Genomic DNA, 26,403 nt, shown 5'->3' on the forward strand with positions numbered 1-26,403 from the left:
TATCAGATTCTCACTGGGCATGTAATTAATGCTGAATATAGCAGGGGGATCGCTTACTGGCTTTGGCAGGTGCCGGTTTCCTTAGACCAGCCTAGCACATTGATTGGCATTTCATGTTCCTCCTCCCTCTCACCCCAATGTAACAGCACCGAATACTCATTATCAGCGCTCTGTGAGTTGGAGATTTTTCTACCTAGGGAGGACAGAATGAAAGCATGAAAAAGAGTCCCTGAGAGTGTAAGATCATGTTATAGGTGGAGTGACTTTCCTAATCCATTGTCCTTTACACTGTAAATTTACCTTTACATCATTTATCTGCATTAAATCCTATTCTGTTACTAAAGGATCATTTTTATGAATTCAAATAATATCCTTAACACTTACTACTAATTTTTTTAAAAAATTTACTTTTTAGCAATGGATGCCCAAGAAGCAACATCAACAAATTTTTACCGTACTCTTCCTTTTTTCTTTCCAGTCCATTTAAAGGTATTCAGTAAGACGCATCACTAGAACAATCCTTAGGGGGATACTGGTATTTGTGGAAGGCCAGCTCTTTGGTTCTTTGTAGAGCTAGTCAAAGTGTCTTGATTTCAGTTTAGTACATTATAAGAGCTTTGTCATAGGGCTGCCCCAGGGAACCTATTACACCCTAGTTTACTGCAGAGCCTGGGCCAGTGGAAGAAGCACCGCTTACTGTATCAGCATTAACAACCAATGCAGGAATAAGAATAATAAGGACTATCACTTATTGAGCATTTCCTACTGACAAGTGCTTTACACACACTTCTCCTTTAATCCCCACAACAATCTTTAGAACTAGCTCTCTTAACTCATCTTCACTTAACCAACTTGCTGGACCAACTAGAAGTCTCCATTCCCTTTAGACTACTTACTGATGACCATGGCTCATTGACTCCTCAAGGACTGTAATTTACTTGTGTGTTTCTGTTCCCACCAGCTGACTTGTAGGTGTACCAACAGTCAGTGGAATTTGTCCCCAAACCTGACTATACCAGTTGCACTTATTATGATAAATATATAATATTAAAAAGTACAACAGCAACAATGATATGTGAATTATAAGTTAATTGTACAAAAACTTTGTTACATGCTTTAGAAATATTCATTGTTTTGCTTGGCAATCTATTGTTGAAATTCAGTGCGAGAAAACTATAAGCTAAATTATAAAAAGAAAAAAACAATCTAGAAAGATTCTGTACTCTGATTTTTTTGCAAATGTCTTCAAACTCCTGTTTCATTTTAAAGAAATCACAATAATGCATCAAGGGTGTGACTGATGCAGGAAAGACAAAGAACAGCCCAAGACAGGAGCCCTGCCATCAAAGAAAGGGCTATCATTCTATACAAAAGATGGTACATGAATGCGTATATTTATTCTTTAAGTTAAAATAATATAGTTACGGTCTTATGCCTTTTTTTAATTTTTATAATTCCCTGCTTTAAATGGCTATTGTGATTAACACAACAACTACCCATCCTGATCAAGTCAATTGAGAGGCCTTTTACTGAAATGAGTTCTCATTTTATAGATGAGGGAAGGAGGTTTAGAGGTCAAGTAATTTGTCCCCGGTCACACATCTGGTTGTTATTGGTGGAGCTGGAATTTAAAACCAAGTCATCTGACTTCAAAGCCATGTTCTTGATCTTGATCAAGACTGCCTCATCATTTATGCCTCAAACTTAAATACCTAAAACACCACTTTAGCCTTCTAATTTCCTTTGCTTTGCAATGTCTTACTGTGTAAAGGAGGAAACTAAAGTATAAAATAACCTGTTATAAATCTTTTAGATCCATATGGGTTTTGCTGGACTTTTCCAAAAGAATGCATCTCAGCAAGGTTGGCTGTGAAACAAGTCTCTAAAGCAAACCCAATGTTCTCATTGGCTCTACTCTCTAATTCTAGCCACGGAATTTGTCTATGGAAACAGTCCAAATTTTTGGCGAAGGATGATTACCCCAGAGTATGTTGGGAATTTTAGCCTTTCTCCAGTCCACAAAAATCCTACATAGCATTTTCCAGATTTTGGAATCCCCTGCCTACCTTGCTTCCCCATCTCCTTACCCGTCTTACTTGACTTATACCTGGGATTTCCTAATAGTGTATTTTACCAAATAGAGTGTTGAGGACTAGGGTGGGGTGAGTGGAATGGCAGGAATGATATGTACAGTGTTTAAGAGTTAGAAAATATACCCCAAATTGACAGTAATTGCTGCCACTAAGATTTACCCTCACTTGAAACCATGAAATTTAGGGTTTAATTTACTTCATATTAAAGACATCAAAGATATATATATATATATATATATATATATATATATATATATATATATATATATATATATATATATATATTGCTACATTCATAATACACCTTTCCTCAGTGTAAACATGAGTTTGTCCCCGGAAATCTTCAAAGTGAGAAAAGAAAAACATAAGTCAATGCAAGATTAAATTATTCCTTGTCCAACTATTTGTGGAGTAGCCATTGTTAGACTGTGACTCTAAGTCTTGTGAAATAATAGAAATTATAGGACTAGAGCTCAAAGTCTTAAAAAGCCGTCTTATTCATCTCCTTATTCCTCCCCTCTCCCAGGCTAGTCCAATTTAAGCCATTTATTCCAGCCAGAATCTACTCTATTTTTGAAGTACAGTGGAGAATTGGAGACATTACTGCCTTCCTCTGTAACTCATCTCATGTTTAATAACCCTCACTGTCATTAGAGCCTAAAAAAATCCTCGTGGATTGGAGACAGATGGCACTGCCTCATGACCCAGGACGCATGCAGCCCATGCAGGTCTTTGACTTTTCCCAAGCAGTAGGATCCCCGACTCACAATAAACTAGCCAACTTCTTGCTTACTATAGTGTTTTTCTGATTGTTCTTCCCCAAGCCCCAGAAAACAAACACTAGGCATGGTGAGGAAAAAGCACGGTCCTGTAAAACCGGTGGACTTTGGAAACGGGAGGAGGATTAGGCAGCGTCAATATTGGGTCCTCCGAGACACCGCTGAGCCCTCTTCACAATGTAGCATCAGGAAGGCCAGTGCCATGCTTAAAAAAGTTTCCCCCAGAGGGGAAGCAAGCTGAAGCTAAAAATATATCAAGCCAGCTGTTATAAATGCTTCTCAAAGGAAGCAAAGCAACTAGGGTTACCTCTTTGAAGAACAAATGAGGGGTTAAGGAAATAATGGAATTTTTCAGTTACATGCCAGGTTGGCTAGATTTTTGGTAGGAAGAAATTTTCCACTGAGAAACTCTGTCGGTAAGAGACAAAATAATTCCATGAAAATTTAAAAGGAACTCCAAACGATACCAGTGGCTCCAAAGGCTTGGGACAGGGTTGACCTGCAGCCTGCAAGATAGAAACAGTCTCCAGACTGTGTCCTTCCTTTTCAGTGTTTAAGAGGCCACTTGCAAAGACCTATTTTCCTATCAGGTCTGCCTAAAGCTGTATGGCCTTCCCTTGAATATCTGTGTTCTGATGGTTTTTTGCATGCTGACTGGAATGAGCTTAAAGTGGCTGCTGGCCTTATAGAAAATGTGAAGGGTAGAGGGAAAAGGAAGGACTTCTTGAGCCAACCAGGTATCTGAAAGAGCTGGCCCTGGCTGCCTCAGGGGAAGGTTTTTTCCAGTTGGGAGGTCAGGGGTTCCCAAAGGAGCCCCTTTGGGGCTCAGGGTTCCCACTTTCCCCGAGTTCCACGTGGCCCTCACTCCTCACCTTGCCTGCTGAAGTCATGTTGTTTCAGGTGTTGGCTCCCTGGAGCCAAGCAGCCATCCTTTCCATAAATGGACAGACCCTCCACACCCAGAAAGGCCAAGAAACAAAGACCAAGGCCCAAGAAGTGTTCAGGCAGTGGATGTCCCAAAAGTTTTTGTTTTTTAACTTCCACGTTTGAAATAACTACAGATTTATAAGGAATTGCAAAACTACTACATAGAGAGGTCTCACGTATCCATCACCCAGCTCCCCGCAAGGCGACATTTTGCATGTCTATAGAGCATTACAATTAGACAAGATGATTGACCTTACTCAGAGCTCTGCAATGTTAATACACAGTGATTTTGTTTGGTATGAATTTGTGTGTAAGTCTATGGCATTTGATCACATGTATACATTCATATAACTACCTCCACAATCAAGATCACAGTATGTTATTAAGTTTGTTAGTATTGAGACCGAATTGGTAGAGTAAGTCACAAAAAAAGCAAGAGTAACAATAAATGTCACTAGGAGGATCATGACAGAAGGCTAAGTGATCCACATTATCGCCAAATATTTAATGAATTCCCAAGGACATTTTTCTCGTTTATTTTGGAAATTCATTAACTTCATGAACATCTGCCTAGAGAGCCCAGGAATTTATTAAGTCCTTACTGTTCAGTAAACATTTATGGCAGGGGGGGCAGGCAGGCTTTAGCTCACATGCCATCTCTGATTGAATCATGGTGCCTGCCTCAAGGGGCGCATCGAAGAGGATTGGGAGGCCACATCTGGCCTTAGCAAGACAAAGCCATTATCTAACAGACATGCTCTGCCACAGGAGAGTGGCTGCTGAATGCGTGCCAGGAATATGCCGTCTCCAAAGCTTCTGTGACTTTCTGAGCTACACTGTGTTCTAAGAAGGATAAAGATACAACCGCTGCTGTCCCAAGGAGTTTGTAATCAGGAAGGGGAGGTGAACATGTTGACCAAAACCTGTGACACAGATTGCTAAGGGCTGACATCAAAGTATATGAATCAGTGCAAAGCAAACACAGGGAGTCACACAGTAGCAGCAATTGGGCAGGGTCTTGGATCTGTATGTTGTGGGGATACTGACGTTATCGGGTGGCTGGTCTATGTGGGAACAATTTCAGGATCAGAGAAAAACAAGGGGTCTACTAGCTACTAAGTGAGTCAATCTCTGACAATGTATTAGGAGGGAGAGGCAAGGAACCTTGAGTTCAGAGTCAGACTCTGGAGCCTGACTGCCTAGGTTTAAACCCCAGTTCATCTGCTCTCTTAATCTGTCAAGTTACTTAGCATCTCTGTGCCTCAGTTTGCTCATCTGCCAAATGGGAATAACAATAATACCTGCCTCGTGGGGTTATAAGGATTAAATTAATTAATATTTATGTAAAGAGTTTTGAACAGTAGCCAGCACGTAGTAAACACTATGTAGTTGTATGCTATCACTGTTAATTTTCTTTTTATGATCTGTGGTACCAATTTTTTTTAATGTATTGTTTTTATCATCAGAAAAGTCAATCAAGATTAATAAAAGACATACTAAGGTTCCAAGCTATATCATAAGACTATAGAAAGGAGCAGTTCAAATAGAGCATTTTGGAATAATCTCGGTTACCCAAAGTTTCTGAGTCCTTGCCTCATACTAGGCTCGCAAAAGTCAGCATGTTTTCAAATCTACATGTAAAGAATGCTAAAAAAAAAAAAAAAAATCAAGCATTGCAAGATTTGAACAGAAACAAGTTCCTTTCATTTGTAACTGCTGCCCAAAGTTTATTTCCAGGTCCAAATCTGCCAGTGAAGAGTAGACAGTGGTTTGAAAAGCAGTATGGGGCAAGGGAGGTGGCACTGACCTCCACACAAGGGAAAGCTGTCGGCCCTTAAGAAAACCGAGAGAGTCTTATCCTTTTCCTGGATGGTTTACTTCTTCTGTAGCAGACTTTAGACAGGAAGCAAACCCAGAGATGCTAAGCCAGGTTCTACGCACTTTATGTTTGGAATTGCTTGTGATGAAAGTTGACCAAGACTTATGTACGGTTTGTGACAGCCAGTACTTTGGTCCTTTCTGATCCCACAGGCTTATGATGAAGAATCTGCACATTCTTGCTCTCAGTCATCAGACATCCGAGTAGCCTTACAAGGAGAGTGAAGCACGGAAAATATAGTCTTCCCTCTCTTCTAAAGAACCTTGACGCTATCCAATATGTTGCATAATAGACTTCTCAACCTGTGCCAACCCATTCTTCTCTTATCTCACGGAAGAAAAGGCCCAGCTCGAAGGTCCTATGAGATCTCACTTGATTTAATGTCTGTCTAAATGGATGAAAATAGGTTGATTCATGTTACATTAGGGCTTAGCTTTTGCCCCCTACTCTTAGCTTTATCCTAATCCCCTCCTTCAAAAACTCTATGTGGCTCCACCATTTATTTTTAATGTCTTCTAATCATTTTTCTCCATCTCAATGTTCCAGCTCCTTCTCAAAGTCAATATACATCCAAAATCAAGATTGTAGTTTCTCTCCCTGTCTTGCCTCTTACCTCTTTGGAATCACTAACTTAACTTTCTTCATCCCTTAAATGCCTATCATGTGTGAAGAACTTCCAATGTATCTCTAATATGCCTCTGTGATAAATCTAGTCATTAATTATTGGTCCTCATCTCATGGGACCTATTAGTAGAATTTTACTCAGTTGATCACTTTTTCCTCCTTGAAATATTTTCTTCATTTGCCTTGCAATACACACACACACTTGATTTTTTTTTTCCAACTTCAGTGGTTTTTCCTTTGTGTCTTTTGCTGCTCCCCTCTCTTTTTCCAGTCTTTATGTTAAAGTACCCAAGGTTGGTCCTTCGTTCTCTGTCTACATCTCAGTCTTGGTAATCTCAATTAGTTTCATAGCTTTAAATACCACCCATTTGCTGGTAACTCCTAAATGCCTATCTCGGATCAGTCCTCTCTCACAAACTACATGTTCATATATCCAACTGCCTACTAGACACCTCAGATTGTCTAACAGACATGCAAACTCATCATACATGACACTGAACTCCCAATCTTACCCTGCAACGTACTCAATAAATAGAGACTGTCCCCATCTCAACTAATGGCAATGCCATCCTTCCAGTTGTATAAGCAAAAAACCCTGGAGTCATTCTTGAGTTCTCTCCCTCACACCCCTCATTCATTGTCAGGAAATCCTATTGGCTGTACTTTCAAAATATACTTAGGCTCAGACCACATCTCCCCCCGCCCCTTGCTACTGTGGCCGTCCTGGTTTGAGTCATCAGTGTCTTGCCTGAATTGCTGCAATAGCCTCTTAACTGGTCTTTGTGTTTCTGCCCCTGCCCTAGTACAATCTATTCTTAATACAGCAGCCAAAGTGATCCCTTTAAAACGTAAGTCTGATCACGTCACTCATCTGCCAAAAATCCTCCAATGGCTTCCTGGTTTATTGAGAGAAAACATCAAAGTCCTTGCAATTACAATGCTCTGTAGGATCTGTCCCTTTACCTCTGTAACCTCCACCACTGCTTACCTCATTCACTCCTGTTCAGCCACTGGCCTTCTTGCTTTTTCCCAAATAAGCTGGCACCCCTCTATCTTCTCTATCTTGGGATCCTTGCTCTAGCTTTCTCACTGCCTTGACTACTCTTCCCCTAGACACCCACTTGGCTAATCACACCTCACTGCCTTTGTTTTTGTTTGTACGTCACCTTCTCCATCAGGTCTAACCCTGACCACACTAGTTAATACTATAACAACCTCACTACCTAGGTCCAATCCTCCTGACCCTGCTCTTTTTCTTCTTCAGAGGAAGGGCATGTCCCACTGACATGCTCTGAGAGTCTTGAGTAGGCTAGGCACCTACTGGTGCTTAATAAACATTTTCTAAGTGAATGAATCAACAAATAAGTGAATCCATAATGCAAGTCCAAGTCAATATGGAATCCTAATCCTAATAATTCCACCTAGGAACATTTCTAGTATCCACTCCTCTGCTCCATGCCTAATGATACTTGAATTACCTCAACACTGAGGTTTTGAAACTCACCGACTCTGCACTCATCACTTGCTATTGATGGAGTCTACCAGCAGACCAGCACCCTGACACCATTGCCAATGTCACCCCCACGCTCGTGGGGTCATGCTTGGCCTCTGTAGGGCTCTCAGAGTCCTTTCCTTGGTCTGCTTTTATTGCCTCCCCTCACTGCCCTTTCCTTCGTGAATCTCTCCTTCCTCACAGTCCTCCAACCCTGCCTGCACACTACAACCTGCATGCCTTTGTCACAGCATGTAGTCCAACCTTCAGTGCTCTCCTCTCTCCTGTTCTCTAAATGTCCACCCTAGTACTTCCCATTTCCTCAGCAAAGGCTTTCTTGACTCTCCAGTTCACAAGAATTTCTCCCTTCCCTCCATTCACAGTGCTTATAGCATGGACTCCTCTGCCCCCCACCCCATTCAGCTGAAAAAATCTTATATTGCCTCTGGCAGCTCTTAGAGATTTTCTTTTTTAACTGCATTATTCTATAACTCATGGATTGCTATATAAAATTTCTTTGGATAAGTCTGGGGAAAAGATTTAATTTTCAATTGTGAGGCTGTATCTTCTCTTTCCACTTGTATTATAGGTTCCCTGAAGAGGGAAACACTTTTCTTTAAGCTTCCTTATATTCCCATGGACTTGAATCCAGTGCTAAGCATCCAGTAGGTAGGCAGCAAGTGTTTGTGGGATAGTTGAATGATTCAGAATTCACACAGGGAGTAAGCCACGAATGCTAAGGCACTTTGCTGGAGCACAATGACCAAAGGAATAAAATATTAGTGGAATTAACCAACGTTAAAAACAAACTGTGTAAGGGAAGTGGTCTTCTAGTTATTTTCTTTTCATTAACTGTCATTAATGTGGTTCATAATCTGAAAATATGAAGCACTAACTGATCACAGTTCTTTCCTTATAATCAGGTTGTTTGGTGCAGATATTTTTTCCCACTTTTTTTTCTTTTTTCCAAGTCAAGTTGTTGTCCTTTCAATCTTAGTTGTGGAGGGCACAGCTCAGCTCCAGGTCTAGTTGCCGTTACTAGTTGCAGGGGGCGCAGCCCACCATTCCTTGCTGGAGTCGAGGAATCGAACTGGCAACCTTGTGGTTGAGAGGATGTTCTCCAACCAACTGAGCCATCCGGGAGCTCAGCGGCAGCTCAGCTCAAGGTGCCGTGTTCAATCTTAGTTGCAGGGGGTGCTGCCCACCATCCCTTGCGGGACTCGAGGAATTGAACTGGCAACCTTGTGGTTGAGAGCCCACTGGCCCATGTGGGAATCGAACCGGCAGTCTTCAGAGTTAGGAGCATGGAGCTCTAATCACCTGAGCCATCGGGCCGGCTCCTTTTTTTTTTTTTTTTTTTTTCAGGACTTTTTTTTTCCCCTCCACTTTGAATGAAGTAAGAAATGCAGCTCTTCAGTGCAGTAGAAGAGGTCATGAAGCCTTAAGTCTAAACCATTTTCTACTGCAGTGAAATGGCCAAAGTCATAGCATATCCGAGGCCCCCATTTCACTCTGTATGGCTGGGGCTCAGGAGAGGTTCTTTTATCAGGTGACCATCTGAAGATGCAAATGAAGGCACAGTCTCTGGGTATCTGTGTTTGCACTTTGATCCTCACTGTCTTTCCTAGTCCATCCCATTTACTCACTTAGTAAACACTGAGTGCTTGCTGTTGCCAGCTCTGGCCAGGGCTGGGCATTTAACATACATAATCTCATTCACCCTCACCACAGCCCTCAAAGGTAGATACCATGAATATTCCCACTTTACAAGTGGGGACCTTGCTCAGGGAGGTTAAATAATGTGGCCAAGTTGTAGTTAGCAAATTGTAGATCTGAGATTTGGACGTTTTTCTTTCCACTGTGTCAAATTGCCTCCCAGGTGCTCAGGATATATTTGATAGAGGCATGAGGGAATGAATGATCCAAACACAACTTAATCTCCGTATGCAACGAAGATGAGAAAAGCAATGACATTAATGTTGTTTTTTCTTTAAAGAGGTATTATTGAAATACAAATGTTGCCATGGCCTAAGCGTTTGAATGAAACTTTATGGAGGAGAGATCTGAGCTCTTATCTTCTCTGCAACAGGGCTCCAACCCCGTTCTTCTTCCTGAGATACAGAATCTAGTTATCTTGTTAAACCCTCAAGTCCTTTTCTGTCGAAGTACTATAAAGGAACCCAAAGATTTGGGAGGCCATGACTGTCATCTCAGCATTTCCTCCCTCCGCAGGGCTGGGTGGACACAGTAAAAAATGAAAGCACCTGTTGACTACAACTTGATAACCATCTTGAATGTATCAATCTTGTCAACATCGGACCCTGAATATATAAATCAGTAGCAATAGAAATGTGATGACCCAAGACTAATTTCAAGACAAATGACATAAAACTCAACCCCTTAAAATACAAAAGACCAAGTTTTGAGAGGGAAAGTGACTTGGAGGTTGAATCTCTCTCAGCTATCACAAAGTTTTGTACTAATTACTAGGTTCTGTCGCAGACCCAGGAAACTTGGGCCAAGAAGCTCTGTCACCCCAGGCTGCATTGTCTATTGTAACAGTCCTAGCCATCATTTTCTGTCACACAGAGGCTAGTGAAACCATCCCCTGGATTAGTAGTCTGTGAAAGAGACTGACTGTCACCAGAGCCTCTTACATAATAAATTAATGATGCAATAATCATCTAATTCTCAAAACGTACAAGTTACTGATACCTAAATGTAAAATTTAAAAAAAAAGAATTTAAAATCTCATGTGGTAGCATTATCAGTGCAGTATCTTAAGTATTTCCTTGGTTATTCCCCTAAGGTACTGTTTCAATTAATGTAGTTATAATTCAATACTCCTCCAGATTCAAGAAAACCATTTTAAAAGGCCCCTCAGGCAAAAGATCCAAGTGGAAGTAGAGGCCAAGAAGCCATCATTGCCAATTCTTAATGTTCTCATATCTTTTAACTGGGGGTTCCTGCATGTTGACCAAAGCTTTTCCCCAAGAAAGTTACCTTGGCACTGACACTATTCACAGACACATGCAAACTAGCATCAAGGAATTCTGTTTAAAGACGGCCCACTCTCCCACATTGCTACACTATAGAAGCACCAATGGCATTTTGTCATTTTGCTCAGTCTAAAGTGGAAAGCTAGCGAGGACTCTGGCCCTAGTTTCAGCTGTGGGCAGGGTTCTTTTGCTTTAGTGGTCAAAAGAGCAGCAGGCTGTCCTCCGCTCTCACCCCCTGCAAAGCAGGTCCTGACCTGCGTCTCCTAAGGGTGTAGACTGTGCCAGAGAAGGCCACCACATTCGCATCAGGCCACAGGACAGAGTAGCACTCTCAGTCAGCAAACCTGCTCCCCCTGGTCAAGAGCAAAGGTGTCCCAACAACTGGGGACAAAACCAGGAAATGCGAGGGAGGGAACATTCCAGGGTGAAATTGAAAACAAAAAGAAGAAAAAAGAAAGGAAAAGGAAAAAATAAAAGAGAAAATGCACAAAGCCCATGAGGCTGTCTGGTTAACCCTGGGTTAGAAGCAGGTTTAGAAAATCACACATAACTCAGCATCTCGGCAAACCCAAAGACCCCAGGGTGAAAGACATGAGAGTGAAAGGCATTTCTATTTGTGGAAACACTTGGTTTCCTTCTTTCACCACTCATTCTCTCTCTCTTATTTAAAAAATTCTTTTTTAGTCTATTCGTCACCCAAATTTGAACCATCAATCACTTTTACCTGCCCAACATTTGTATCCTTCCAGAAACCAAAGAGGAACAAAGATGGGGTCCGAAGATCCCTTTCCCACAGCCAATTCCAATCAGCCCTTCTCTCCCAGGGTTACGGGTGCTCGGAGCAGACATTCCCAGCCGGACATGCCACACACAGCAAGTCGCCAAACCAGACTGCGCTAAAGGACTTCAAGGGGACTTACTTGTACTTGTGCTGGTTCCGATTGTATTGATTGTGGTGGGGACGGATGAGGAGGAGTAGAGGGGCACGTGGCCGTTCTCACATCCCAGACTTTTGTCCTGCCAGTTGGAGGCATTGATGCAAATCCCAGAATCCCGCGAGTTCTGCCACCCATTGAGCTTGTCGTCGGAGTTCTGTCTTTGGTGATAGTAGTGCGTCTGTCCATAATCCACAGAGTCCGAGCGGCTTCGGTTCTGGCCACCAAAGCTGGTCGACGTGCGGTCCTCCAAGTGATTCAGCCACATGGCTAAAGCACTGCGGTCTTCCAACGAAGTGGCCGGATGTATCAAAGCGTAGGACAACAGCTGCCGGCTCTCCTCTATGTGCTGGTTGTGTTCAATAGAGTGTGCCAGGATTTGCGGCAGCAGTTTCATATACTCCACTTTTGCATCGAGGTTTCCTGGCTTCAGCAAAGGCAGGTGAGTTAACAGGAGGGAAATCACTTTATCCTTGGATTCCTGTTGCCATTGGTTAATGATTCCTGAAAAGGAAAATATACAGGGCAAATAAGCAAATACAGTCACAATGACACAAAACACCGTACTGTAAAGGAAATTCCTGTGGTTTAGCGTCCCCATCTATGGACCCTGGCTAAATTTTCTCAAAACAGCCCATGAATCAGATTAGATAACTAACTTCAGGTTGTCAGGGGGCAGTGACTTCAGTAAAACACAAAAGAAACGTTTTTTAATGTTTGGGTCCTTAATCTAATTCTCATTCAGATCTCCAAAGAGGCTACAACTACTTTGGTACAACCAAATAGAATTCCAGCCTCCCTCTCCCCCCTTTTTTTCTTAGAAAAGTCTAGCCACATCCTCAGATAGACAGGAAAATAAGGAATAAGAAAATCTCCACAGAAAAGCTAGTGGAATCAAGGTTCCATATACTGGAGTCTTGGGGATAAGGCTGCTTCCCACCTCCACACCCCACCCCCAAATACCTGTGGAAAAGTGGTTTAAACCCTGGTAAAGGCATTCGTGTGGAGTTCATAAACTTCCTAGATGGAGAAATCTGTCAAGAAAAAAAAGGACGCCCCTCATCCTAGGGAAGTAAGTCTGTACCTTGCTCATGAGAAGCTGACTCAGAAAACAACTATGAGCTCAAATGAGCAATGGACCCAAGCTCCAGGAGCACTTCTCATCACACATGTAAGCAAGCTATTTTTCTCTGTGTAAAGAAGATCTGTTTAGCTATTTTTATTGTGGTAAAATATATTTAACATAATATTTACCATTTAACCATTTTAAGTGTACAGGTCAGTGGCATTAAGTACATTCAGAAGGTTGTGCAACCATCACTATCATCCATGTCCAGAGCTTTTTCATGTTCCCAAACTGAAACTCTGTCCTCATAAACAATAACTCCCCATACCCTCCTCGCCCCAGCCCCTGGCAACCACTATTCTACTTTCTGTCTCTGTGACTTTGACTACTCTAGGTATCTCATACAGTGGAATACCCTTATGTGAATGGTTTATTTCACTCAGCATAAGGTCTTCAAGGTCCATCCATGTGAAGATCTGTTTTAACACACTCACAAGGATCCCTTTCTGACCCTTTTGATCAAAACACAAACTTGTTGCCTTTAGGTAAACATGGGTAAACAATACACTTCACCATGACTGGCCTTTGAGAAGTAGCTTGTTCTGGAGACTGACAGTTAGGACCTAGGGTAACAGGAAAGAAAGCTCTTTTCTAGAAAAGACATTCCTGACACCTGGAGACCTCAATTTTGATGACCCCACAGGGACAGGTAGTCCCGCTGGCTTTCACACAGTATCGGCAGAGTTGAAAGGTTCCTGGAACTTAGCAAAAGGGCTTCACAATTCTAGCAAGGCACACATATATCAAGGCAAGCTCAACAGTCATCATTGACCATAAGTTACAAATGCATCAGCCATGTACTCTAACGCCTCTCAAGACTATAGGGGTGTGTTCAAAGAAACGTATTGGGCAAAGTATGTAATGAAAAAAATGTGGGCTTTGGAGTTAGGCAAACCTGGGCACGAATCCCAGACCTGCCCCTTAATTTGCAGTGGAAACTTGGTCAGTTACTGAATTTCTCAACCTCAATTCCCTAATTAGTCAAGAGTGTTACCAAGAGCATCTGCCCTCTTTGAGTTAAATGAGATGATGTATCAAAAGGACCATTCAACTACTTGATGGTGGAAATAATTCCTCTTACTTGTCTCTGCATTAGTCAGGCCCACATTAGAGTGATGTTGGGTGGTTTTGGATACCAAGTTTTAAAAATCATAGAGGCCAAACACCACCCAGGGAAGGTCATTAAAAATCATCGGAGTTGGAAAAGAGGTAGAAAGTCAAAAGATGAAAGAAAATGGGGTTATTGAGCTTACAATTGAAAAATATGAAAAGATGTTTGACTCCTTTCAAGTGGAGCTCTCATAAGGAGATGAACAGTCAACTATCTGAAGTAGAAGTCTTCGGATTGAAGCAGGAGAGATTAAGATTGGGCGTGGAGAAGAACTGAAGAGCCAGAATGACAACAGACTCAGAGGAGTCACCCAGAAAGGCTCTACAATCTGTCCCGGGGGCAGGAAAAATAGAACTAGATGGTCTCCAGAAGCATTGTTGGATAGAAATACAATGATGAAATATGGTATTCCACATAAGGAATTGAAAACTTTCTAGTACTAAAAGACAAGTAAAAAGAAGGAGGTAAAATTAATTATTTTTACAGGTGAATCAGTTTATATTCTTTGCTTTGTATTAAGTCTTTGAAATCTAGGGTGTATTTTACCACCAAAAGCACATCTCAAGGTGGACTAGGCACCGCCGAAGTGCTCAGAAGCCATGTGTGGCTGGTGGCTACTGAATTGGCTAGCACAGTTCCATAGACATTCAGATGGGGAAGGCAGGTGGGAGGGCACAGATGACCTCAGCAGGTCCCTTGCAGCTCCCTGACTCTATATTTAGCTAACCGCCACCTGACACAAGACAACCCTCATGCATTCTACTAGGTATAGCCTCCCCTTTGGAGTAGCTCCTGGAGATGAAGAAAGTACCACTTCTAACTTTCTCATCAATACATTTTCAGCAAATACCAGTTTGCTATGCTTGGGATGAAGATAAAATCTATTCATTAAGTCCATGGAGCTAAACAGGTACTGGCAAGAAGCCAAAGGGTCTGAGAGGAAGATGAATCTATGTGTAATGACAACACTGATCAGAAGTGGCTAGTATACACCCTGGAAGAAAATGTACGTTTAAAAATAAAATTTGGGAACAACCTTGAATAAACATTCACGAGGCTGAGGAACTCTCTAGCTTTCTGCTAGGTCACTTCCCTGTTTGGATATTGTACCCTTCCGCAAAAGGTCAGCCTAAAAAAAAATCAGGAACAAAAACAAAACGTAAACAGGACTCAGAGTGCAAACTAGACACATTATCTCCATGCAAGCCCTCCCTGCCAGGGATTAACCTGGGGTCCAGAGGAGGAACGAGCACAGCGAAGAGGAAAAGGAAACGTGCGGCCACTGGCCCTGGTCCCTTCCAGGGCTGAAACGGTTCTTTCTCTATCCTTGGGACAGGGCTTGGATAGTGTGGGGTTGTGGCGTGGCCAGGAGGACAACTAAGACTTTTGTTTACTGCCACTGGGAACATGGACGTAAGATTGCCTTCTGAGGGCTAGCTACACCTACTGGATCAAACTGTTTCTGCTACTGCTACAGCTGCCACGCTGACAGCTAACAGTATTGAATGTTTTCTATGTGCCAGGTAGTCTTCTAAGTGCTGTCATATAATTACTCATTTAATCCTCACAAGAAGCTTATGAGGTAGGTCTTGTTACAGCTTTATTTTACAGATGAGGACACAGAGAGACACAGAGAGGTCAAGTAACTTGCCCCAGGTCCCCTGGCTAGTGAGGTGACAGAATGGGAATATGCTAATTAGCATAGATACATAATGGTTATCATACTAGAAGAGCTTGGAATAAGCTAAAAACGTTGATATTTATAATATATAATATATAATTATATAATACATAAAATATATAATTACACACATATATAATTATATATAAAATGAGTATATGTGTATCATATTTATAAATATAATAATACATTAATAGAGTACATGGATCAGCAGAATAATTGGTCAGCTATGGAAGTGCAGAAAAAAAGGAGTTACAGAGACAATGTAGGTGATAGCTATTGTGGTTTTAAAATATATCCACAATTTCTTTGACACTCCTCCCCAAAAAGTGGAGCCTAATTAATTCCCTTCCCTTTGAGTGAAGGCTGGACCTAGTGAGTGGCTTCTAGCAAACAGAAAGTAGCGTAAATGACAGTGTGTGACTTCATGGATTAGGTAATAAAAGGCATTGCAGCATTTGTCTTGCTGTCTCTTGGGTTACTCACTCTGTGGCAAGCCAGCTACCATGTTGTGAGGTCACTTAAGCAACCCAGTAGGGAGAGAGATCTTGGTAGTAAGGAACTGAGGTCTCTTGCCAACAGCCAACACCAATTTGCTAGCCATGTGAGGGAACCATCTTGGAAGCTGAACTCCCAGCCCTGGTTAAGCCTTCAGATGACTGCATCCCAGACAACATTTTGAGGGACCATGAGCCAGAACCACTTTTGACACAAAAATGTGTGTGATAACATGTTTATTGTTGTTTTAAGCTGCTACATTTTGGGTGATTTGTTATGTGGCCAAAGATAGCTAATACACCTATCCAAGTGCCCCTCTAGGAAAAAGGAAGTTTTAGTCATTTGGCTTTGAGTAATTCAGTCCTTCAGGCAAAATCATTCCCACTCTGAGATGAATTCATAAGGCTAACCTGTTGCCACTAAACATTCACCTCACTTAGCCTTCCTCATTTTGATTATCTACTCACCAAAAAACCTTTGGACTATGATTTTGCTCACCCGATACCTTCAGCGAGAGAATGAACTGATCATACAGACTTGAGGTATTTCGACATTCTGTGATGATGATTTTCAGGGCAACTTAATAAATGGTTTCTGATTATGATTTGGCTTCCTGTGGAGGCCTTCCTGTGTTGATTATATGGACTTTGAGTACATCGGATCCCCCTGATGATGGCTCTTCCTGGCAAATTAATAAGCCAACATTGCAGGTTCTATGTCCCTGCTTTCTATTTAGTACTAAGTCGGTCTCAGAGTACGTGTGCCCAGGGCACTGACGAGAGTATCTCCACCTTCAAACAGAAGCCAGGCCCTACATGTGGGGACTTGGTACATGATGGCTCGGTCCTGCCCAGCTGCCCACTGGCCTTCTTTGTGGCATCAACATCACCTTCCAAAAAGAAAAGAGCCTTTACTGAGATGTGTATCCAATGGATTCTCCTTACTGGAGAAGACCCAGGAATCCTCAAAATTTTAATTAATCAATCGCTTCCATGAGGCAGTTTCTATTATTATCCACCCCAATATCTTTCTATTCTGTAGACAGTCTGGAAAAATGGAAGTCCAAGAACAGCAAGGTTCAACGATGCCAAGTTACCTCTATTACTTTCTTTGAATACTTTATTATTTCTCTGGATAAGGAGCAGAGATGTAAGAGTTTGCTGGATGGTTTATGAGGGTAAAAGTTAATGATTTATAATTTATAAACCGGTGATACAGGAGTAGTAAAAAAAAAATCTTAGAAGAGCTATAATTAAAGACCGTGAGGATTAGGAAACTGTCCCAATAATTATTGGAGTGACAAAGAGTATGTTTAAATACCAAGTCGGGTATTTTTATTACACAGTGGTACTACTACACAATGGTATGTCAATGTGTAAGGGCTCCAGTTGTTAGTAAATTACCCTTAAATTGCTATTTTATTTTACTCTTGTTTCCAGATTAATAACATTTACCATAAAAGGGTTTCTCACAAGTGTATTTAGGCAATTTGCTCATGTGAGAAATGTCTGGATAGTAAGTGCACACATATAAGAAGTACCTGTTAAATAAATGTTCTAAAAGGAGGGAATACAGGTGGGTCTTAAATGGTCAAATGTTCCTTGGAAGAATTCGTATTACAAACAGTCCTAGACACATCGTGGAATAAAGGCTTCTAAACGTAGTGCAACTCTGCACAACTCAAAGATGGTAACACCACACACTATGCATTGGGTAGGGATGTGAGCTGACAGGGCACCTGAAAAATCAGAGGGAAAAATGGAAACTATCCATGACAAACAGTGGGATTCTTGTGTTGGCACCTGCACTTGCCTATTGTCTCCCAAGGTACCCTCTTGAACTAGAGATGGCTAGAGAAACAGCTCCGTAATTTGTTGGAGTCCTGCAAAAGATGTGGATTAGACCAGTTGTAATGCGGGACACATATACTAGGTTGTTGCAAAGGTAATTGCGGTTTTTGCAATTCTTTTTAACTTTTAAAACTGCAATTACTTTTGCACCAAGCTAATAATATAGAGTTACTGAGCTCCTTCGAGCAGACACAAAGGATTGAGAAGATAAGGAACCTTCTCCCTATTTTCAAGGAGGGTGATTGCTGGCTTCCAAAATGGCCCCTATGGATCCCCATCTCTTGGTATTCATGCCCTTGTGTACTCTCCTCCCAAAATGAATCTGAGCAGGTCTATGTAACCAATAGAGTGTGGCAGAGGTGTTCTGAGATTAGGTCATAAAAGGCATTGCAGCTTCCATCTTGTTCTCTTGGTTCATTTGCTCTGGGGAAAGCTAGCCTTACCAATTATGAAGACACTCTGGCAGAGGCCCATGTGGGGAGGAACTCAGGCCTGCTACTAACAGCCAGTACCAGCTGCCAGTGAATGAGCCACCTCAGAAGTGGATTCTCCAGCTCTAGTCAATATCTTGACTACAACCTTGTGGGAGACCTTAAGCCAGAACTACCCAGCTAGGCTGTCCGAAATTTCTGACCCTCAGAAAACTATGATAAATATTATTATGTGAAGCCATTAAGTTTGGGGGGTGATTTGTTACACAGCAATAGTTAACTAATACATGGAGCTTTGTGTTACTTGGTAAAAATCACTCAGAAACTCTACTGTCTCTTGAATTCACTAGAAAAGGCAGGGGTCTATGTCGTGGATTCCATGGTCCACTCTAACCGGTTACTAGAGCTTTCTCTGAGAAGGTCATTAGGTACTCGTCATTCATAGGCACCTGACCATTCTCAAAGGGCAAGAACCAGGCAACTCTGATCCTGACAGACACCTACAGTAACCTACTTACTGCTCCAGAGTGATCTGGTCATCTCTTCAAAGAGGACTTCCCATGTTAGTCACTTTTTTCCCTGGGTAGTAGCACTGGCACGGCTGGGTGCTCAAGCAGGGCTCCTTTGCGCCTGACAGACCACAGACCAGCAGTGATCTAGTCCTGAGATCTCAGCTAAGGGCTTAAGTCAGGCTTGGGATTCACCTTCAGGCTTCTGACCTTCTCCTGGCTATGACCAACTCTTGTAGGTCTGAGGCTGCAGGCACATAAAACAGGCCAGCTCCCTCAACCACTTGCCTCAGTTGTGACCTCTGGCTTTGCCAGTACGCAGAGAATGCCCACATGTGTACCTCCAGCCCAGGTCTGTCTCTGAGCTTCAAACTCCTATATCCCAACTGCATCCTTTACATCTCTACTCAGATGATCTCAAAGTCAACGTGTCCAAAACTGAACGGATGCACTTACTCATTCGATCTGCTCCCTTGGTCTTCTTCTCTATCTCAGCAAATGGCTTCTCCATCTTTCCAGTAGTTCAAGTGGAAACCTTTGAGTATCTCTGACTTCTTTCTCTCACATCCCATATTTAATCTGTCAGCAAATCCTGTCCTCCGAATCCCCAAAATATATCCAGAATCTGACTACCTCTCACCAAGCTTCTGCATTCCACCCACCCCCAACAGTCTATTATTAACATAAGAACCAGAGGATCTTTTTATACTAGAAGATAAGTCATGTCACCTCTCTGATCAAACATTCCAATGTTTTCCCATCTCAAGCTGAGTAAGAGACATGCGATGGCCTATCAGCCTCTCTATGATCCAGACCCCATCCTTGCTGCTGTCTTTCATTCATTTCAGTTTATCCTGGCTTCCTTGCTGTTCCTTTGACATACTAGACGTGTGCTACTTCCCAACCTTTGCACTTGCTGTTCCCTCTGGCTGAAACACATTTCTCCCACATTTAGCCTCCCTCAGTCTGTCTGCTCAGAGGTTACGTTCTTGGTGAGACCTCCTCTGTCCACACTATTTTAAATTGCTCACATCACCCCTTCACCCTACACTCCCTTATCCCCCCTGCCCTGCTTTATTTTTCTCAATAGCACTTATCACATGATCTGATGTGTATTACACTTATTTTCTGTCTTTCTCTACTACACTGTAAGCACTATGAGGATAGTGGTGTTGTCTACATTTTTGCATGCTTTAACATTTCCTTATTAACCACATTTTTTAGTGGTTATATAAAATCGTGCCCAGGCATTTTGTTTGATAGTGTTTTATTAGACTTTGGGATTTCTTACTCTAAATCTTAAGCACTTCCTAGAAATTTTCTTCAAATAAAGACTGATGGACTGGGGTGACCTGCAAACAAAAGTGAGTACTAACCGTCACCCCAAAACTGTTAAGTCACCTCTTTCTAATTTAACTCTGCAGAATTCTGATTACTTTTAGCTATAACAGCAAATAAAAACAGGAACATATAAAAGTAGAAAATAAAATGATTAGCTCAATTTCTAAAATCTTGACTACACTCCCCTTCTCAATATTCTGTTTAGGATGGAAAATTTCCCCACATGCTAGAAAACAAAAGCATAATGGGTGCTTTTCCTGATTGTAACTGCCACCAATTAAAGTAATCTTCATGATAAAGATTTGAGAGGCTGAGACAGAAGAATTAAATGTATTTAATACACTCTTTTGCAAGCATCTGTTGATGAAAGAAAGAAAACTGATGCCAATACAGTAAGATTGTGTTAAGACAGTTGTATGCCCAAGTGTTTTTAGCCATAAGTGATTATGATCTAATAAAATCTCACAGGAACGGGTCTCCTAAGGGTCAGATAAATTACAGATAAAGAAAATGTTACCTTACTCTTGACAAATGCAAGACAAATCCTTGCAACCACATTTGGGTAGTTTTTTTTTTTATATCAAAACCCCTCAGGGGAGAAGCTATAAATGTTCTAAAAGCAAGAAGCTTTCCCATTCACTAATCTTCAGTGCCACTCTTGCACTCCCAGACCACCACTGACAAAACCCCACATACCACAAAATAACTCTTCAATAGTATTTCAAAATAATGAATTAGCAATCCTCTTGCCGACCTTGCGAAGGATAAAAACATGCTTTGTGTTACTGCAGTAAGTCCTCACTTAATGCTCCAGATAGGTTCTTGGAAACTGCTATTTTAATCAAAATGATGTATAACAAAACCAATTTTTACCACAGGCTAACTGATATAAACAAGAGTTAAGTTCCTACTGCATATTTCTGGTCACCAATACATCACTAAACTTCTAAATAAAGACCCAAAACACTGCACATATTAAACACTGAAGTAAATGTAAGCTATTCATACATTTAAGAAAGATTAATAAAAGTAAGATAATTCTTTTCCAACCCGCTTATTCCAGTTCAGGGTTCGGTCGGCCATAGTCTCTCCTGGTAGCTCAGGGCACAAGGCGGGACCCACCCTGGACAGGACACCCTCCCATCGCAGGGCCACTTACACACAAACAGCCACCCTGAGACTGGGACAATGCAGGTCCCAATTCACCTCACGGGCACATCTTTGGGATGTAGGAGGAAACTGGAGTCCCTGGAGAACACCCACACAGAAATGGGGAGAACATGCAAACTCTACACAGGCAGTGGTCTCAGCGGGGAATCGATTCTTTTTTTCCCATTAACATTATAACAAAATATTGTTGAACAAAATGACATTATTCGAGGACCTGCTGTACACTTAGATTCAGGCCTTGCTCCATGAAAAGCAGTAGAAATAAGAGCCTTGAAAGACGCGTACCATGGTGCACGCAGCCTAATTGCAATAATTAGGCGACCAAGACCAAAATCCTTGGCAATGTCCAGACAGAGTCAACAAAGGAGCCTCTTGGGAGGAATATAAACAGGTCAAATCACAAAAGAATAATTTGTGCTTGGCCCAACAGACCAAATTGAACAACAGCCACTTTACACAATAAGCTCATAAACCTCACTAAATATGGGAAGGGCCAGAGTGAACACGTTTTACCTCTGACAACAGGGAACCATTCTACGTCTTTAAATGAATAGGGGTTTTAAGTCACTGGACCACACACTTTCTAAAATAATGAGGAAATTGCTCAACAACTTATAGACGAGATCTCCCATCTTGAGGGATAGGACTCCAAAATATAAGTGTGAATGTAAGAGCCCTGTGACGTGTGTAACTATGTAAGTACTGTCACCAAGGAACGGTACATATATATTCCCAAAATACACATGTTAGAAAAGTTGATAGTAAAATTTATGTATCACTCATTTAGGTATGAAATCTGCAATACATGTACGAGATATTCTATGGAGGAGAGAATGAACAGTTTTGTGGAGGCAGGATATTCAAATTCATGGTCACAAATCAACTGTTACTGTATTTGAAAAGAAGGGCCTAGTCAACTGTACAAGGACGGAGTTTGGTGACCTGCCCGAGGACACAGCCAATCCCGCTCTCACTCTCATTAGGCATAGCCCTGTAGAGGGAGTTAGAGGCACACCTCCCTTTCTGGTTCCCTTGAGCTATCAACCAACTCCAGGAATTTATGCAATGATAAGCAGAAAAGCCGCTTATTTTCACCTGTTACTTGTGTACCAAACTCGTTTTCAGGTTAGTAGGTCTGTTGACGCCATTAGTATAAGATTTTTCAAATTTGTTGAGACGGAAGGGGGGATACTTTTTAATATCTGAAGTCCTCTGGGGTAGTGGGGTAAGGAGGAGAAAAGTTAGAAAGCACAATGGTAAAGGATAAACTTCTCTAATCAGGAAAGAGAATGGCTGAGGCCACTTCCCTCCTTCTGGGCATCCCACTATGAAATTAAATAGACCCAACAGTCCATGGCTGGACCAGAATTAGAAGGATTGGCCAAATGATGACCCTTTGCTTCAGTAGACTTTGTGGGACTGTTGCAGGGGGACACAAAAGCTCAGAGCCCATAGTTATGCCTGTGGACAGGGCCTCTCACTCAGCTTTTCTGAGTCTCAGATGTACCAGCTAGAATTCCAAACCGAAGACACAAAAACAGCAAGAGGATTTAGGCCACACAGGTCCAGAGCCTGAGTGACAGCAGTGGCCTGTTTTGCTTTAATCTAGCTTTACACTACCACCTTTGGAGGTGAATGTATTTATTCATCCATTAGATATTTATCTTTGGTCCCTTATTAATGTATATGGCTTGTTGCTAGGACCTGTTCTTTTCGATGGGGTGTGAAGGGTCAGAAATAGCCATGGGAAAAGTTTTATACCCCCAAAGAAATGTCTGCAATACAAAGAATTTGGAGTGAATTAGACCAGAAGAGTAGAGAAATACTTTAAGAAGGTCTCCATTTATAGAACCAATAGGCAACTCTGTAAGGAGTAGAATCCATTCTCTAAAGTAACCCCAGAACCTACAGTAGATTTCCAGCCAGACTTCAACACTTTATTTACTGGAAAAACACAAAGAGCTTAGTTGATTATCACTACACCAATGGAGACATAACCTTTGACTATTTAAACCTTAAAAGAGACCATTGTTTATTAATAAATAGTCTGTGCTATAGATATACACCAGAAACATCCAAACCTTCTCCTTCCCACCCCACATTATCACCCATGACATGACTTAAGCATGTACTTCCCTCTTCAGATCCTACTGATCTACTCTGGCTCTCATTGCCTTCTCTCTACCACAATTTAGCTCAATGACGTACATGCTTGTACAATACTTTCTCCTCAATTAGACCCCTTTAAGGGCCGGGACAGTGTCTGCACTTAAGTGTTCCTTACTCTCTTCTTGGCCACTTAGGTTTGCTAGACCAGACTGAACAAAAGATACGTGCACTTTTCTATCATGGCCGATATACAGTACATCTGTTCCTTCTCAGCTTCATCTGTCTCTGGTTAAGGTGCTAGTGTCAACAGCGGAAACTCTGGACCAGGACAGAATAATGAGGGACACTGGGACTTGACAGAAGGGGAGCACTGGCCTCTCTTCACAGATGGATGCTCCCCAGTGTCTTTATATCAGCCCCCTCCTGTGGCGCTCCCGAGGCTGTTTGCTTTCTAAGAGTCTCTCTCTCTCTCTCTCTCTCTCTCTCTCTCTCTCTCTCTCTCTCTCTCACACACACACACACACACACACACACCCCATCATCATCATCATCATCATCATCATCATCCCGGAAGCCCAGCCACCCGGAGACTCAGAGTCTAAGATGCAAGTTACAAATACCTAAGATGGGCTTGGTTGTCTTGGGCTCCTTTCTGAGATACTCACTTCCAAGAACTGTAGGAGTATTAAGTGCTCTAAGTGACTTGAGGAAAAGGAAAAGGAAGATAATAACGCGTAGTGATTGAGAGTGCAGATTCTAGCTGCACTGTCTGGGTTTAAATCCTAATAATCCATTTAGTTAACAGTGTGTCCTTGGGCAATTTACTTAGCCACTCTACACTTCAGTTGCCTCATCTGGGATATTTCAAAGGATTGTTGTGATTCTTGGATTATTTGATCTGTCTGAAGCACAGGGACCATTGTCTGGCCCATGGTGAATACTATATAATTGTGACAGTCACCATCATCTAAGGGAACCCATGATGCTCGATGGTACCCTCTCCTACAGGCAGAAGAAGGGGAAGGAGGGGAGAACAGGGCAGCCAAAAAAGTCTAAGGCACTGGTTTCAAAGTGTAAAGAGAGTCACACACCTGGAAACCTGTTAGAAATGCAAATGCTGGGACTCCATCCTACATTTACTGAATCAGAAACTCTATGTGTGTTCAAAAACCTCGTCAGATGATTCAGATCCAGGCTTAAACTTGAGAACCCCTAGTCCAAGGAACAAATAATCATGGTCTCCAGTGTCTAGCTTTTGGAGGATGGGCAGGTTAAGGCTGATATGAAAACCAGGTGGGAAAAACAATTCCTACCAGGAGGAAGGCTAAGAGGTATCAATTCAAAGAGTGGTAAGGACCTATTTTTTAAGAGAAAATGTTGGATTAAGAAAAATAATAACCAACACATAAGCAAGCAAAAGGTCATATTTCTACAACAGGGCAGATCTCTCAAGTTTTCCTTGAGAGCAATGTTAAAAGGAGTGATAACACCTTCTGAAGCTAGACAGGGGAGCCACAATATGACCCACTTGGGTCTTTAGGGTGCCCTCAGAGTAATAAAGTCTGATTAGCCCTGAGGTAGCTCGAGAATAAAATGAAGATGAGACTCTCCATGTTAAAGCGTCTTTACCGTAGACTCACACCCTCACAAACCACCCCTGCATGGTCACCGGAGTGTGGTGCGGCTCCAAGGAGAAGGGTGGAGATGGGTCTGCAGTAGGCACCGAGGAGCCTGGAGCACAGAGCCATGGCATTACCTCTAAACGGTTACTCTGGAGAGCCATTTGGGGAAGTATCAACTCACGGGTCTGACGATGAACCACGAGACATGCAGCCAACAGGAGCAAAATTCTCTCGATTAGAGGACCATAATATTTTGTTGAGTTTGTGGTGGGGAGGGCACAGCCGCTGTACAAGTTATATGGAGCTGAACATATTACAATGGAACCAGATGTTAGGTGAAAAAGCTGTGAGTTGGTGGAATTATCACATAAGGGATTGCTCCATCTCCTCCCTCTCCACTTTGTCCTCTTCCTTTTCTTGCCTGCTCTGGTGTCCACTGGGCACAGCTCATCATTATTGAGTGTCGGCTGGGTATTGTGATGTCAGAGGCATCACCCACAGTGGACGATGCCTGAGGAGAGACTAGCAGTCCAGCCTTGTCTGGAGACACATGGCCCTGATTTGACACCACCCACGCTCCATTTACCTGATAACATATCACATCTCAGCCATCTTTGGAAGACTTTACCCTCCCCTCCCAAAACCAATATGGTGCTTCAGAGAAACTGAGGCACAGAGAAACTCGCCCAAGGTCACATGGCAATACCCCGGTACAGCCGTGAACAGTGCCACAGCTTCCTGACCACGTGATCACCCCAGTCCAGGGGCCCCAGCTGCCTTTTATAGAAAGTTTCCACACACCTTCTATTCCTAACCTCGATCACAAGCATTGCCGGTCCACATGCTTCGGAGGCACCGCAGAACCTCTGTGTCACAGACTTAGTAACATGCCCCATTTAGGACCATGAGTACAACTTGTTTGCACTGGACACTGAATTCTAGATATTCTTCTTGGGCTGCTTTGTTTTTATTTCAAACACAGCTAACTAATCAGGGCTTTATGCATCAACAAAAACCAACTTTGATTCTCCAAGAAAAATCAGCAGCTTACCACACACAACCCTCCCTGGCCCTCCCCAAGATGCCAAGAACTTCAAGAGTCTGCAGTTTGGGGGTGGGAAGAATAGTTTGTTCTCAACTGCCTGTGGTGGGGCAGGACCCATCTCTTTTTGTTTTCATTTTGCGAGCTGACAGGCACAGTGCTGAGAAAGTGAAATCTAATAAATT

The 26,403-nt window shown here is 42.2% G+C and overlaps 1 protein-coding gene across 4 annotated transcripts in view; it reads right to left on the reverse strand.

The window, feature by feature from the left end:
- The window catches only part of SAMD4A (sterile alpha motif domain containing 4A), a 216,173-nt gene that overhangs the window by 73,300 nt on the left and 116,470 nt on the right, over positions 1-26,403 (reverse strand). For all 4 annotated transcript variants that reach the window (XM_019725736.2, XM_019725735.2, XM_074327456.1 and 1 more), the window contains exon 3: positions 11,714-12,232. In XM_019725736.2, the coding sequence (XP_019581295.2) occupies positions 11,714-12,232 (519 nt within the window). The remainder of the gene's footprint in view (positions 1-11,713; positions 12,233-26,403) is intronic.

Source organism: Rhinolophus sinicus, linkage group LG03, assembly GCF_036562045.2.
Source record: "Rhinolophus sinicus isolate RSC01 linkage group LG03, ASM3656204v1, whole genome shotgun sequence".
Taxonomy (NCBI): Eukaryota; Metazoa; Chordata; class Mammalia; order Chiroptera; family Rhinolophidae; genus Rhinolophus; species Rhinolophus sinicus.